At 43.9% G+C, this 16305-nt stretch overlaps 2 protein-coding genes across 2 annotated transcripts; both read left to right on the top strand.

Annotated features, from left to right (window-relative positions):
• The first annotated feature begins 3021 nt into the window (after nt 1-3021).
• LOC110717398 lies at nt 3022-6485 on the top strand. The gene is made up of 2 exons (XM_021896083.1): nt 3022-3396; nt 4896-6485. The coding sequence occupies exons 1-2, from the start codon at nt 3022-3024 to the stop codon at nt 6483-6485; spliced, it is 1965 nt and encodes a 654-aa protein (XP_021751775.1).
• A 116-nt stretch (nt 6486-6601) lies between these two features.
• Nucleotides 6602-7267, top strand: LOC110717387. Its single transcript, XM_021896076.1, has one exon. It carries the CDS (start codon nt 6602-6604, stop codon nt 7265-7267), a length of 666 nt encoding a protein of 221 aa, XP_021751768.1.
• The last annotated feature ends 9038 nt before the right edge of the window (nt 7268-16305 follow it).

The raw sequence follows: 16305 nt of genomic DNA, 5'->3' as shown, positions 1-16305 counted from the left end.
ATGTTCCTTGATTTAATTCAAGGGAGGTTCATTCTAAACAAAGTCTCATGTTGTTATGTTTATCATTTTGTTTAATTCCTAGTAATCATCTTAACAAATATATGCTTTTGTGGCTATTGACAAAGTACGTTGAATGTTGAATTTTTCAACTAAATATTTGTTGAATGATTATTAGAAAGTAAAAGTTATAATGTCGATATTTCATGAGTATGACATTATATTGCATATAATCAATTACCACTAATTTGTTGGTTCTACATATTGTGGATTAACTTTTTATTCAGTAGGATGTTTTGAGCAATATTGTTTAACATGTTTTTGAGGTGCATGTATATATGTACTTCAAGAACTACTTTTATCATGATTCATGTATGTGTTGAGCATGGAGTTGAGATGTATTATGTCAATTTCTTGAATCCATGATATGCAATACTCGTATTGAGAAGCTTTATCATAACTCAATTGATTTCATTACTTTATTTTCGGTATTTCATTAGCATGTGTAGAATTTATAATTCTTAAACTTGTTGAGTTTTGTGAAGGAAAAATTATGTGATAATTTTTCTGTAAGGATATTAGATGACTTTCTATTTGGAGAATTCTTTAGTAAAGTATTTTGGGAATTAGACTACGATTTTTCCAATATTTTGTGATGGTTTGTTGTTACCGCCTATGACGGACTCTTTATTGTATTATAATTTTTAATGAATAAAGATTGTGCAAATTTTGTAAATGCTTTGAATTTTATACGGTGGCATAAGTATTAATATTTTGAAGTATTTTTGAATTATTTTCTTTGATTAATTCAATGTTTCAAAGATCTATCTCTACTCCCTTGCCACCTTATATGTTGAGAGTAAAAATACACCGTATACGTGGACCAGTCCCGTAGTGACATGTGGCCCAGTTATAGGGTGACACGTGTCACTATGGGAAGATGCCACGCGTCCAGCTCAAGAGCCCTCAAAGATTTAGGCCAATCTCGTAGCAACACGTGGCCCAGTTAGAGGGTGACACGTGTCGTCACAGGAAGATGCCACGTGTTTAGGGCATGTGTTCCCCTGAAATCAGCACGCAAAAGAGGCCTAATAACGTTAGGGCCCAAATCGCGAGAGATATCATTGAAAGCCTCAAAGCGGCGCCCCCAAAGTAACGCGTGGCATTCACTGATTGCGCAGCCAATCACGTCACGCAATTCTAGGGTACAAACCCTAGAATGGGGCACGAGTCCCACCACTATAAATACCCCAATCATTTATGATGGGAGGGGGGGATTAAGACATTACAACAAAAAGAGCATTAATAGCTCCAACTTCTCTCTACGTTCTCTCACTAGCCTTTTCCGTTTCCGATCACTAACTTGATCGTCGGAGGCGAATATTCCGACAACCGGAATATTCGTTGTTTTGCAGGTCGGACCGTCTCGTTGCCAGGAGAGCGTAACCAGTATCCAAGGAAATCCAAAAAATACCCGAAACATTTGGCGCCGTCTGTGGGGATACTCGTACGTTATGGCGATAGAAGGTCAGACACCTAATCCAGGCGAGGATGGGCATGTAGAGGATATAATCCCTACAATCCATACCAGCGATCCGCTGATAGCCATATTTCAAGAAGCTGATGACCCTCCTGTTACCGCAGCCTCTCTGAAGGTCGCGCTTAACAAACTCAGGAAGGAGTTTGAGAGCAATGGAGCCTCTACCTCTAGGCAGCCGCCCAGGAGAGAGGAACAGAGGGCTCTAAAGAAAGCACACACAAAGCAGTCCATGCAACAGACGCTGGAAACACTCCCTTTCATAGGCCGACTGGAAGGTCCCTAAGGGTGCCACGGACAAAATTTTCTGATTTGTTGGCGAAAACACAGTCGGCTGGGGGGGAGGGGTAGGCAGCCTCGAAGAGAGGAGCCTGAGCCGTCTAGACGATGGAAGGACGCAAGGGATTACCTTCGGCATAAGCAGCGGGAACGTGCCGCCTACTCGGACACGGCCTCAACCCCAACTATGCCGGATGATTTTTCAAATCATTCTCTCTCCCAACATACCAACACGACCATCTCCAGCAGAAGCCAGGCGGTCCGCACCCCAACTCCTATTCCATTTGTCCACACTCCAACTCCTATTCCAGCCCAATCACTTCAATATCAACCTCCTCAGGGGTTCAATGGCTTGATGCAGCCGAATCCCCAAGTCTTCGGACAATATGGGACTTACGGACATGCTCCCTACCTGGATGGACCGTCCGTGCAGCCACAACCCATCGATTGGCAGATGCGCCTACTGACTCTGGGAGATAAGCCGCCTCCGTTTTCACAAGATGTTCTAACTGCCCCTCAGCCGCCAAAGGTGAAGAGTGTACTTGTTGGAGCCTATGATGGTACGGGAAACCCAGAAGAACACATCACCTCGTACAGAAACCTGATGTACTTGCAAAGTGTAGATGATACTACTTGGTAAAAAATTCTTTCCGGCCACTTTGAAAGGTGTGGCGCAGGATTGGTTCAACAGCTTGCCGGCCGGATGTATCAATTGTTTTACTACCCTTAGTTTGCTATTTGTGGGAAATTTTTCATACAACATACCGCCTTGAAAGACTAGCCTTAATTTGGCGACAATCGTCCAAGGGAAGAACAAGGGCCTACGCTCGTACGTCCAGCGATTTAACCAAGAAAAAGCCCAAATTCATAATCTGCCGGATGAAATGGCTTACTCTGAATTTCTCCGGGGATTAAGGCACAATGGTTTTAAATTTGACCTGGTAAGGAAAAAGATTCGGACATACGCAGGTGTTTTGCAGGAAGCTGAAGCCTATATTGAAGCGGCGGACTTTTGTTCGCTCACAAAATCAGAAGCGCCGGCCAAGGGGGCTGAGAAGAAACTTTCTCATCAAGACTCGGCCGGCCAAAAGAAAGAAGGAAAAAAGAGAAAAGAAGTCTGGGTGGCTGATGCCCAGCCACAGAAGTCCAAGAAGGTCAAGACGTACGAGCCTCAGTATGAATTCAACAAGGACTGCTATTCTATCTTGATGGAAATCAAGGATAAATTTGAGTTTGAAAAGCCAAAGCCGCTGAGAGGCCCGACCCAATACAGGAACAAGAACAAGTACTGTCATTACCACAAGGACGTGGGATATGACACGAACGATTGTATCAATTTGAAGAGACTGTTGGACAAGCTAGCCGAGAAGGGCATGCTGAATTCTTATGTGATGAAGTCCAAATTCACTTACACACGGACAAACAACACGTCCGAGCAAAGACAGAAAAATGATAAGAATAAAGACAAGGAAGATGATGGGAATATCACTGACTCAGGCTTTGTCGCCGTGATATCAGGGGGATTTGCCTCAGGCGGCCCAACTATGAAGGCGATTAAGCAAAACGCCCGGAACTTGGGAAAGGTGATGTAAGCGGATTCAGTGAAGGCCGAACCCTTTCCCGAAGTAATCATCAGTGAGGCCGACCGGGGGGAGGTCAAAGCTCTGCACAATGATCCCTTGGTATTCATTATGAAGATAACCAATTTGAAGGTCGGACGAATATTGATTGATATGGGTAGCGCGGCTGATATCATCAGCCTGGCCGCCTTGAAGAATCTAAGCTTCCCAGAATATGCTCTTCAGGACATCACTCACCTGTTGGTCGAATTTGGGGGGAATGTTATCCACCCGGTGGGGCGGATAGATTTACCCGTCCGCTTTGGGCAAAAAGGGAAGGAAGAGATATGGTTGTCCGCTTCCTGGTTGTGAAAGAGCTGACTGGATATAATGTCATACTCGGTCGTCCTACACTGAATGTAGCCAAATTAGTCATTGTACCTCACCTAATGCTGCTAAAGTTCGAGAGGACAGACGGAAAAATAGGGACAATCCAAGGGAGTCAGAAGATGACAAAGGAATGTAATCAGTTGGCTGTTAAGCCTACAGCGCGCGGACCAAAGGCGTCCAAGCAAAAAGAAGAAGAAACCTCACTCCCAGCACACCAGGTCGGCCAGAAGTGTAAGGCGGCCAAGATAGAGCAAGAATAGCAGCTAATGACTGTTGGTTGACCAGAAGAGTTACGACCCCAGCCGGCCGGCAGTCACCAAGATATAGTGCTTGACCCCTATCAACCAGGTCGGACGGTTAGTGTGGGCACTATAGCTTTGAGTGTGCTTGGGGATGAGTTAATTCAACTGCTGAGAGAGTTCAAGGATGTATTTGAATTTGATGTTAGTGAGATGCCAGGAATAAGCCCTGACCTGGCCGTGCACAAGCTGGCTGTAAATCCAGCCATTAAGCCTGTCCGCCAGAAGAAAAGGAATCATGGAGAAGAGAGGAATCAGGCGGCCGCAGCTGAAGTAAAAAAGTTGCTGGACGCCGGTTTCATTCGGCAATGTTATTACCCAGGCTGGGTAGCCAATGTGGTTCTTGTGAGGAAGCCGAATGGAACTTGGAGAATGTGTGTGGATTACACCGACCTGAACAAGGCATGCCCTAAGGATAGCTTTCCCTTGCCCAAAATCGACCACCTGGTTGATTCAACGGCCGGGCATGCCCTGATGAGTTTTATGGACGCATACTCCGGATTCCATCAGATTCCATTATGGGAAGAAGATCAAGAGAAAACAGCGTTCGTAACTGAGAAGGGGTTGTACTGTTACAAAGTTATGCCATTCGGCCTTAAGAATACCCCAGCTACCTTTCAACGACTTGTTAATACAGTCTTCAGAGATCAGCTCGGTCGGAATATGGAGGCGTACATTGATGAAATGTTTGTCAAGTCAAAAGAGCCGAACGACCATCTGAAGGATCTGCGAGAAACTTTTACCGAACTCAGGCGGCATAAGATGATGTTAAATCCAAATAAATGTGTCTTTGGTGTTGAGTCCGGTAAATTTCTCGGATTTTTAATTGATCAGCGTGGAATTGAGGCCAACCCTGAAAAGATTCAAGCCGTCCTGGACATGAAGTCAAGGACGATTACGGAAGTACAAAGATTGACCGGCTGTTTAGCAGCACTTGGTAGATTTCTGTCAAGATCATGGGATAAGTGCCGTTATTTCTTTCAAACCATCAAGAAGAAAGCCATGTTTGAATGGACAGAGGAGGCCAAGGAAGCATTCGTACAGCTAAAAAATCACCTTGATACATTGCCTCGGCTCGTCAGTCCACTCAAGAGTGAGAAGCTATTTATTTATCTCGCCATCTCTGAACACTCTCTAAGTGTCGTCTTGCTTGCTAAACGGGATGGCCACCAGATCCCTATCTACTTTGTCAGTCATGTACTTCACAACGCTGAGCTGAAGTATCCCCCTATTGAGAAATTTGGCTTGGCATTGTACATGGCATCGAAAAAGTTGCAGCCATACTTTTTGGCACATTCAATTATGGTCTACACGGACCAACCTCTGAAGAAGCCATTTACAACTCTAGAGGCAAATGGTCGTATGCTCAAGTGGGCCTTAGAAATGAGAGGCTTTGACATTGCATTCGAGCCAAGAAAAGCAATCAAGGGACAAGACTTTGCTGATTTTTTAGCTGAAATGACTCGGCCGGATCTCCAGCCGGCCGGAGACCAGGTCTGGAAGGTGTTCGTGGATGGTAGTGTAACAGCTACCGGGTGTGGTGCAGGTGTCATATGTCAGTCTCCTAAGGGAGATAAGTTTGAGTACGCTCTAAGATTTCAGTTTCAAGCCTCCAATAATGAGGCAGAGTATGAAGCCCTCCTGGCCGGACTTAGAATGTGTAAGGCGGCAGGAGCAACAAAAATTGATGTAAGCTCGGACTCCCTACTTGTAGTCGGCCAGGTGAATGGAGACTTCGAGGCAAGGGAGCCGGCTATGATGAAATACTTGAAAATTGTCAAGGAGGAGGCTAAGGGCCTAGATCATTTTACTCTACAACAAGTTCCTCGTTCGTCTAATCATCAGGCGGGCGCCCTCTCTAAACTAGCATCCTCAGCATCATGTGATACCCCCAGGTCAGTATTTTGGGAGGTAAAGGAAAGAAGGAGTATTGATGCCGAGCCGGTATATACCATTGATAGAAGCTCCACCTGGATGGATGGGATCATTTCTTATCTAAAGGATGGATTACTCCCGGCCGATCCTAAAGAGAGCTGGCTGATGAAAAAGAGAGCGGCCTGGTTCGAAATGAAGCAGGGGAAGTTGTTTAAAAAGGCGTTTATGAAGCCGTACCTGAAATGTATTACTCCTGAGAAAGGGCATAATGTCCTGGACGATCTTCACCAGGGGCAGTGCGGCTCTCATATTGAAGGACGAGCCTTAGCTGAAAAGGCTGCCCATCTGGCCTACTACTGGCCGAGCTTAAAATCGGACGCCATGAAAATGGCGAAAAAATGTGACAAATGCCAGAGATTTGCAACCTTGATTCACCGCCCCGCGAATAGTCTGTTGGCCATCAGTAGTCCGCTCCCCTTTGCCAAATGGGGGATGGATATTTTAGGACTGTCACGCCAGCATCTGGTCAAAGGCTTTATGTGTTTGTAGCAGTAGACTACTTCACAAAGTGGGTGGAGGCCGAGGCTGTACGGGGCATCAAGTGGACGGATGTTTTAGCCTTCATATGGAAGAGTATCATCACACGTTTTGGCGTCCCTCAGTCTATGGTGTTCGGCAATGGACTTCAGTTTGAAAAGCCTCAACTCAAAGGATGGTTGGAGGACCAAGGCATAGCTCATTGCTTTGCTTCAGTCGGCCGACCACAAGCCAATGGCCAAGTAGAGGCATACAACAAGTTGATCTCCAATGGAATCAAGCGCAAGCTTGAAAGGGCAGGCGGCTTATGGGCTGATGAGTTGGTTAATGTATTATGGTCCATACGAACCACGACCAAGAGCTCCACAGGAGAAACTCCATTAATTTTGGTCTATGGCGCAGAGGCTGTCCTTCCAATTGAGATGTATGAGCCGACCCTTAGGGTGATGCTATATGATGAAACGGCTAATTGGGAAGCCATGAAGACCGCCCTAGACTTCCTTCCTGAGGCTAGGGGCAATGCGACGCTAAGACACGAAATCTATCGCCTAAGGATGACAAGGGCATACAATCGCCGAGTGTCAAAGCGGGCGCTAAAACTGGGAGATCTAGTCCTAAGGAAGATGAAGGTTGTGGGACGAGCAAATGAAGATGGAAAGTTGACCCCAAACTGGGAAGTGCCGTATCGAATCAGGGAAGAAGTCCGAGATGGGACTTACCGTCTTGAAGCCATGAACGGTCGACCTATTCCGCGTACATGGAACACTCACAATTTGAAGAAATATTATGTTTAAGTTTAAGTACTTAGCCAAAAGCTGTATATACAGCTAGGTCTGATAACCGAGCAATGTAAGTCGTACGGCCACATCAATGTAATTTTGACAAATAATGAAAATTCAAACATTGTTATATTATTTTCCATTCTATTTATGCTTATTAGCATGGTCATAGTCTACACAGAAATGCCGCGTAAAATTTGTGATTAGGTTGCTTGCAACACAGCAACCCGGTCGAAAAAAAAAAAAAAAAGCGACTTGACCTTAAGTCGCATGTATACGTCCGTCCCTCACTGAGGCGGGCGGAAAAGGTAAGGTACCCTATGAAACCCCTCTAATGGGGCAAGGGCATACCTAGGCATTCCAGCCCAGCCTAAAACTTAGAAATTTTAAGTTGAGATCATACTTGAAATTTGTTTAGCGCGTCCGAACAATAATTTCAACGGACAAACTCGCATAAAGCCAAATAATGTGTTGATTCGGCGTACCACCTAGTCCAAGGGCAATCATTACTATGATTTGATTGACTTGCTAGTAGTCATACCCCCCAAAGTATAAATTCTACCAAGTCAATCAAACCACTTAAAATATGGACTAGGCGAACGCCGAATAAAGGGGCATACCCCCCAATTGTACGAGGATACAAAAACGTGTAAAAAGTACGCGTACGAAAAAGCAAAAACATGTTAAGTGTAAAATTTGCAAAGTATGAAGCATAATAGAAAACTTGGATTAATAAAAAGACCGTTCAAAGGGCGGCAAAGTATCTTACATAAAACCGCTTGAAAAGGCGGCAGATAAAGAAAGTAGAAATTAACTAAACAAGGCAGAATCAGCTGAAATGAAGGGGCGGCTGGGGTAGAAGCTGGAATTTGGCCTAGGCCGGGCTCTTGAACGACGGCAAGGGACGCGTCCTTAGTAGGCGCCTCCCTGCTTTCCACTTCACCGTCTTTGTCGGCCATCACTTCTTCGTTTTCCTCCTCTTCGGAGGTAGTTGGTGTGACGTCCAGCTCAGGAGAAGACTGCCCGGCCTTCTTAGCCTCATCTCTGAGGTAGACAAAGTTGAGGCGTTTGGTGAAGCGTTCTTGTTAAAAGGTCGCCTCGCCCTCGTCCACCATGAGCTCAAAAGCCTCAAAGAAGTGGCTCTTCAGCCTATCCTCAGCATTCTTTTCAATGAGGACGACCTCATCCGCACTAGGAGCCCGAGGAGTTTGCACCTGTAGAGTCAAGTCCTCAACGGACTTCTTTAAACTCTCCACCTCGGCCCTGAGAACGTCTGCCTCGTCCAAGGCCTCCTTCAAGTGTTTTTGGGCTAATGCCAGTTCACTTCTAAGCTTTTCGGAGGTCTCGAATCCTTCCTTCCAGTGCTGGCCGTCCAGGAGGGCTTGATCCCTCTCTTGTCTCATGGCATCCCTGGCCACAGACTCTTGCTCCAGGGCCTGGCCCAGCTTCACCAAATCTTCAGCCTGCCGCGCCGCCTTGTCGGACAGCGCGTTGATTTGGGTTTCAAAGTATTGGCGCTGGACGACCGTTTCCCCAGTAATGGCATCCTGGATCTTCTGAATCTGGTCCCAGGCATGCTTCAGCCTTTTATTCTCCTTGTTCCATTCAAGGAAGGCATTCAACCGTAGGAAGAGCTGCGTACAGGGAAAACGTGTTAGCAAAATAAGAATGAAAAATTGACTAAGTATGATAGTTGAAAGAGAAATTACCTCAGCGCGGCAGTTGATCATTGGGCCAAGGAAGCCCTCATGGATCCCCCGCAGCTTGTCTCGCTGCTCAGCGGGGACCGCCCTGGCCATGGCCTCCCTCATGGCCTTCTTGTCCGCGCCCGTATGGGATTGGCCGGGCAGCTTCATATGCAGCTCCTCTACAATGTCTGTGCAAGGGCGCAATAATAAAAGTTTAGCTCAGGTTCAATCGGACTTATAAAGAGTGAAATAAAGGATTCAAAGGTACTTGGACTGACCGTCAGAGAAGCTCGGAGGGTTAGGAAGATGGGGACCCGTATCGTCCGATTTCTCGGACTTGTCATGAACCGGCATGGCGGCCGAATCCATGGACTTGGAGGCCTTTCTATCACTCAACCGGGGTTGTTCTCCTTTGGACTGCTTAGACACAGTCCGCGACGTGGTCTTGGCCGCAGTGGTGGAAGTGGTCTTGGATGCGACCGTCTTCCTTTGCTTGGACGCCCTACCGTCCTTGTCCGTCTTGGAGGCAGGGGACGACTGCTTCCGTTTGGACCTACGGGTCGGAGTTGACAGCTGAAGAGGCAAAAGTTAGCGAAAAGAGAACAAGATAATACAATTGATTGGTCGTGTCTAGTTAGGAAGAAGATCTCTTTCGTATTGCCTACAAGGACGCAGGAATACGTCCGTGGGAACCCAGAAGGGAGGACCTTCCAAGCATCCCAACACGAACGAAAAGAAGAAATGGAGGTGGATATACTTACTTCTTTAGATTGCTCATACAGCTTCCGACGAGCCTTGTAGCGGGCCAAGTCAATCTCCGACATATTCACATCCCCTTTCTGCTCTGAGTCCAGCATCTTGTACGCCTCAGCTGAAAAAGAAAAGGAAGAAGTGTTAGAAAACCCTTCAATTTCAAATAACCTAGGTATGTGTAAAAATATACGTCCATGCGTCCACCTTGGGGCAAGTTCTAGTACAGGCCATAGGCGGACATGAACGTGGGATCCCGTAGCCAACTGGATAAGGGGACCCAGTTGCTTAGAACGCGCTCAGTTTTGTCGGTTCCTCTTCACCCTCTTGACTTTGAAGTATTCTTGTTGGTGCTCTTGGCTGGGGTGGACGGGTGGCTTATCAGGCTTGAGGTCCCCGCGTCCAAGCTGAATTGGTTCAGCATTAAACTGATTCATCCGCAGGTTGAATTTAACATCTTTGGTCTTGATGCGGTAAAATCGGTGCTTCCAGTCATGCCATTTGGAGACGCGGTCAACCACCATCATGTAGTCCCTACTGGTACTCAGAATAAGCCAGCCGTCTGTTTCGACGTCCAACTTGGTCAGTGAGTGCATCTCACAGAAAACTGCAAAGTCCGGCTTGAAGCCTTTACAAATGCACGTCACCAAATACCCAAAAATGTTCAACCAGCTGGAAGAGAGCAATGTCGTATTCGTCCAGAATGGTGCGGACGAAGGGGTGGAGAGGGAAGCGCAGTCCGACGTCTAGAGCCGCCCTGTAAACACTAAAGGACCTTTGCCACGACCTCTCTTCCTCCCAAGCAGCCACCGCATGTGACTTCCTTGGGGGTGAATTTCAAATCCCTCCCTAAGATGGAGGAATGCCTTGTACTCCTCAAAATTGTCATTTAGGTAGCCCAAGGCCGTGCTACCCACCGTACAGGCGTACGGATCCTTAAAGTTATCAATGTTGGCGACGTCTTCCTCAGCCGCCGCCTCGCCCTCGGCTGCTTTCGCGACCTTCCCCTCCTCTTGTTGAGGAGCACTCCTAAACTCAGAAGACAGCATTCTGTCCAGATCGGCTGCCTCCGTTGAGCTGCGGCTCCTAGAGCTACGGCCGCCCCTGGAAAAGGTAATGTCTTCATGAATTAGGGGTCTTTTTCCTTTGTCTTTGGCATCGGCCGCGTGACTTCCAGAAGGAGGAGCTCTACGAGGGGGCAGGTCGGACGGTTCATTAATTGAGACCCCAGTCCTTGGCATGTCCGACCTGCCATATCGGAGATAGAGTTCTGAGGGAATGGGGACGGACGGATCAGCGTCCGCCCGAGAAGAGGAAGGAGGTCCTTCACAGAGTAGAAACTCGGCCCCATCCATGACCGAGTTGGCATATTAGGGGAACATTAACCCCGGAGTTTGCCCGGACGTTCCCCCTGCAGCAGAAGCGCCCTGAGTTCTTTGGCCCTCCTCAAAAGAAGAAGTTACTTCCACGACCGAGCAGTGAGTGCCCGTGGAAGCGGTCGTAGGAGTAGAAGAAGGGGTCTATAAATTAGTATTGTTAGGGTCATAAGAAGGCCTAGGGTTCACCAGACTACCGTCTGGATTTCTGGCCGCATGACGATCGTACGTCTGCATCGTCCTTGCCATGTTCGACTGCAGGGACAGAGAAGAATGGGTGGAAGAGAGTTGGTACACACTAGAAATGGACCCACTCCATGAAGGAGACAACTCGTCTCCTTCCACTCTAGACTCCTCAGTCCCAGGCGAACGGCCGGCCTCATGAGGAGAAACGGACGAAGCCGAGTGTTGAGCCAGATTTTAAAATGAAGAGTAAAAGAAATTAAAATGCAAGAAAAGGAAAAGAAAATAGGCGCCCTACATCTGTACATGTAGAAAACTTGAAAAAGTCTTGAAGGTTGACCGGAAAACTCAAGGAATGGCCCGGAAAACTCAAAGGCACGGTGGAGCTCTTGAAGATTCAAAGGAAAAGGCACTTTCTCTCTCTAAAAGCTCTAACTTCTCTCTAGAAAATGAAAGTTTCAAAGTGTGAAAATGAGGCCAAAACCTTTGTATATATAGACAAAATTTATGGGGGTAGGATGGTAACTTCATCTTTCCCGCCTAAAGAAGTTAACGGTTATAACTCGAAAATGTAATCTAGAATTTGAAGGGTTAAGGGACAACGCCGTTAGAATAGGCGGAAAAGAAGACGACCTAATAAACGGCACGTCCGAAAATAAACGGATAAGAAAACGGAGCTAAAGCTCCCTCCGCAACAGCAAGACGGCCGCAATTCCAAAAACGAGACGGCCTACCGTTGTCCGCGCCATTCATAAAGATAGGCGTTCGCTCTAAATTTTCAAGCAGACAAAAGCCGCCTATCAAAACCCTAATGCACTCGTACGCCCCAAGGCTATTTGAGGTCAGAGGAGTCGGCTTGTAAGCGTACGAGTCACCCCCTCTGAGGGGCAAATGTTGAGGGTAAAAATACCCTGTATACGTGGACCAGTCCCGTAGTGACACGTGACCCAGTTTATAGGGTGACACGTGTCACTATGGGAAGATGCCACGCGTCCAGCTCAAGAGCTCTCAAAGGTTCAGGCCAATCTCGTAGCGACACGTGGCCCAGTTAGAGGGTGACACGTGTCGTCACAAGAAGATGCCACGTGTTTAGGGCATGTGTTCCCCTGAAATCAGCATGCAAAAGAGGCCTAATAACGTCAGGGCCCAAATCGCGAGAGATATCATTGAAAGCCGCAAAGCGGCGCCCCCAAAGTAGCGCGTGGCATTCACTAATTGCCTAGCCAATCACGTCACGCAATTCTAGGGTACAAACCCTAGAATGGGGCACGATTCCCACCCCTATAAATACCCCAATCATTTATGATGGGTGGGGTGGATTAAGACATTACAACAAAAAGAGCATTAATAGCTCCAACTTCTCTCTACTTTCTCTCTCTAGCCTTTTCCGTTTATCGTCGGAGGCGAATATTCCGACAACCGGAATATTCGTTGTTTTGCAGGTCGGACCTTCTCGTTGCCAGGAGAGCGTAACCAGTATCCAAGGAAATCCAAAAAATACCCGAAACATATATGTTATTACACCCAAGTCCTATGACATAGTTATGAGTTTTTTCTCAATCATGTATTTGACTATGCTTTATTTTTGGGATTTGGACCTTATGTTCAGGTATTTATAAACTTATGCGATTTCTCAATAAGAAATTTATGTTAAAGATCCCATATGAATTTTGGAGGGAGTTTTCATGTCCAAATATTTCATTCATCGAGAATGTGGGTGCATTGGTAAGGGTTTTGAATCGGACTTTGTTGTCCAATGTGGGGGAAGTAATTAAGAATTAGTGTTGGACTTAAAGTCTTGACTCGGTTTCTGCTTAGTAATTGCATTTAGTTCATGACTTTGTAGGCGAGTCTTGGAGTAATTTTTATTCTGAGTCTGATTGATCCTTTATATGGATTATTTGTCTTTGGCATATATGTGTGTTAGCACTATGTTTCAAGTGATTAGATATTCACATTAATGTTAGATTTTTCTATTGTTTAATGTGAAGCCCGAAAGTGATTAATTGTTCTAAAGACAGTTTTTGATGGTGTTTGCCTTACAAGTTTGTTTTGATATCACTATGTCTTTAGAATATCTACTTTAAATCAGTGGAATATCATGAGTGAATGATTCCGTGGAAGAAGTTATTGAATATGAGTTAGGTTATGTCTAACTATGTGTAGGATTTGACAATCTTTTTCTTGGGATTGTAATGCTTGATTTATTTCCTAAGGATTTTGTTGGAATGAACTCCATAAGGCTAAACTTGTGATTTGGATGAGTCATTGCTATCAGATAAATTTTTTGAATTTATGGATTATATGGGAGCAATTTGTGTCCATTTGGTAGTTTTATGTTTCTCTGGAACTATGCTTAATCTAACATTGTTTACTATGTAAGTAGATTAAGCAGGTATACTCTTAACTCGAGCAATGATCATTAGATTGTTTTGAGGAGGTTGCATATGTATTTGAAAAGTACACAAGATTAGAGTTTGCACCATTGCAAGTTTCCATGAGTTCTTGGAGTTTGACGAAGAGTTCAAACTCAAGCGGTTATGTCTGCACCACTAAGTGGTGGAGCTATGTTTGGGAAATTGTGCAAATTAAAGCAACCTTGTTTTGCTATGTTTGTTTTGGAATAATCTAATTTATTTCTCTTAAATTGACAAGTCGATTATGAGGCAAGATGGTCAAGAGTATATGGCTCTTATGAGCAAATGTGCTTGCAAATATCCCATTGTAGGAGAATTTGTTATGATTTGCAAGTTGTGGTTACTTTTGATTGAAACATGCCTATAATAGTTGATGTCAAAGATAATTTTGTCGAATGGGGTGATATCACTAGACTACATAAAAGTCTAAAAGGAATGTTACAGATCCGTTAACTAATAAAGGCCTGTGTATAAAACTAGTTTTGGAAACATCGGAAAAGATGGGGCTAAAACCCGTTGTATGAATTGTGAAATAGTGAACTCCTACTCACCATGAGTTCAAAGGGGAACATTATGTATTAATTCGGAAGCACAATTTTTATTTTATTTTATTTGTGCTTAGCTACAAATGAGAAGGAGGTTGAGCATAAGGCTCTTAATGAACCCATATCCATATTTTTGGAGGTGTGCTGTAGCTCACACTTGATGGAGTTCACCTACTTAGGTATGGAAGTGTGGCCGCTTCCTATGAGTATTTCGTGGGCTTATATTCTAGAGCACCTATGAGCATCCAGGCTGGACGTATGGCCAGTATAATGCGTCACCTTTATTCGCGGAATTTCATAATATTATACATGTTCAATTGTGTGGCTCAAAGTGACGGGTTCCTAACTCCCTATTAAGCTCAAGACGAAGGTCACTTGGTAGGTGAGGGATCAAAGCTTGATGTCCACTATGTGTTAATTCAAGTCGCGAGACATTGACACTTATGCAATTGTTTTGTTTTGCCCAACACCAATTTTCTTTCTTTCTTTTCACATCTTCGAACCTGTGGGGGATTGTTGGAAGTTCTTGATGTTAAACAAGGAAAGTCACATAATTAATTGTGTGTGGATGTTGATATTACTCTTAATAGCCGGTAATTATGCTCCCTTGAATTACCCATTTATTAGCTCTTTTAATGGCTAGTTAATGTTGATTAAGTATGGCATTTATGCCTTTAATGGCTGATGGTTTTACCCTTTATTCCTATGCTTTATAAGCTATGCTCCAACCTCTTAAAACACATATATATATTCATGTTTCCTTGCTTCCATAAGACACACAAAAATCGACTATCTTTTACCCTCTTTAAATTTATCCCTTCGGTTTTTGGGCAAGTATTCTGGTTCCAGTCGGGTTTGCGAGTGCACACAAATTTCGGCGCCGTGCTTATCCTGGAGGGCGGCCGCTTGATGTCTACTGCACCGGGGTAGCGCAGAATCGTCTTTTAGGTCAGTGGTTTAGCACGACGTGGCAATTGTCAATTGGTCTACACAACATTAAGATAAGTTTTTCCGTTTAATTTGCTTATATACTAACACAACTTTTGTTTTTTAGTGGACAAAGGGCAAACAAATATACAATAATTTCTTTCTTTTAACAACAACATGTGAGGGAACCCGGGTCCCTTTTATCACGGGGGGATGAGGATCGAATTGAAATCCATCACTTGGACTCTAGGAGGGAGGGGTTGGAGGAAGATAGAAGAACTAATCATGTTTGATCCTCAACAAATATACAATCATTATTTCTATGTACGTACCAACATTAATAGTGCCTTTTATATATTAATAGTTAAAGGTTTCTAATTTTCCCTTTTTGGTAAAAAATAATTAAAAAAAAAAGGACAACTTAAACAATTAACAAAATAAAAGTAATGTTATAACTACTCGTATATGAGTTACTCTATCTATACCCATTTATCTGTTCTATTTGATTTTTTTACGATTTTTAATACGTGTCTTTCATAACACTTTGACTAGATTTAATAATTCATACACTAATGATATACTGCACTTTGACTAGATTTGATAATTCATAGTTGAGGAAAAATAAGGTCTGGATTTTTGTTAGGTTCATCTCGGTATATAATTAATTAATAATATTGATTTTTATAATTTTACGTATAAGTATTTTAAAAAATGATAGTTGAAATTAAGTATTGACAAGTGTGTTATTAAAATTGAGAATTGTTATAGTTGAAGAAAGCAAAAAAAGTATATTTCTTTAACTTTATTTATGCAAAAAAATATAAAAAAAGTTATTGACTTTCACCACAAAAAAAAAGATACAAAATTTTTTAACCACCAAAACTTCTCAAAGTTTTATTTACCACCAAAAAAATTCTAAAAATATTTTTTCACAACATTCCGTAAGAAAATCATTAAATCTAAAGTTTTTTTTTTTTTTTTACTTTTACCACAAAAAAAAAAAATTACCACCAAAACTTCTAAACTTTTATCTCACCATCTAAAAAATTTAAATTTTTTTTTTTACCACCTGCCATCTAAAAAATACCGATGAACCTCATAAATTTTTTTAAATTCTTCGATTTTTGTGCCAAGCTAAGCACATGGTAAAAGTATGACCCTATAAAC

The sequence above is a fragment of the Chenopodium quinoa genome, unplaced genomic scaffold (genome assembly GCF_001683475.1).
Source record: "Chenopodium quinoa cultivar QQ74 unplaced genomic scaffold, ASM168347v1, whole genome shotgun sequence".
Taxonomy (NCBI): Eukaryota; Viridiplantae; Streptophyta; class Magnoliopsida; order Caryophyllales; family Amaranthaceae; genus Chenopodium; species Chenopodium quinoa.
This window is presented reverse-complemented; position numbering and strand designations above follow the sequence as displayed.

What these genes read in the sequence shown, in the direction of transcription:
- LOC110717398 (XM_021896083.1), top strand. Translation starts at nt 3,022, where the DNA reads ATGGAAATCAAGGATAAATTTGAGTTTGAAAAGCCAAAGCCGCTGAGA. An exon ending in ACGCCCGGAACTTGGGAAAG is followed by an intron (nt 3,397 to 4,895) that starts GTGATGTAAGCG and finishes TTAATTGATCAG; the next exon opens with CGTGGAATTGAGGCCAACCC.
- LOC110717387 (XM_021896076.1), top strand. Translation starts at nt 6,602, where the DNA reads ATGGTGTTCGGCAATGGACTTCAGTTTGAAAAGCCTCAACTCAAAGGA.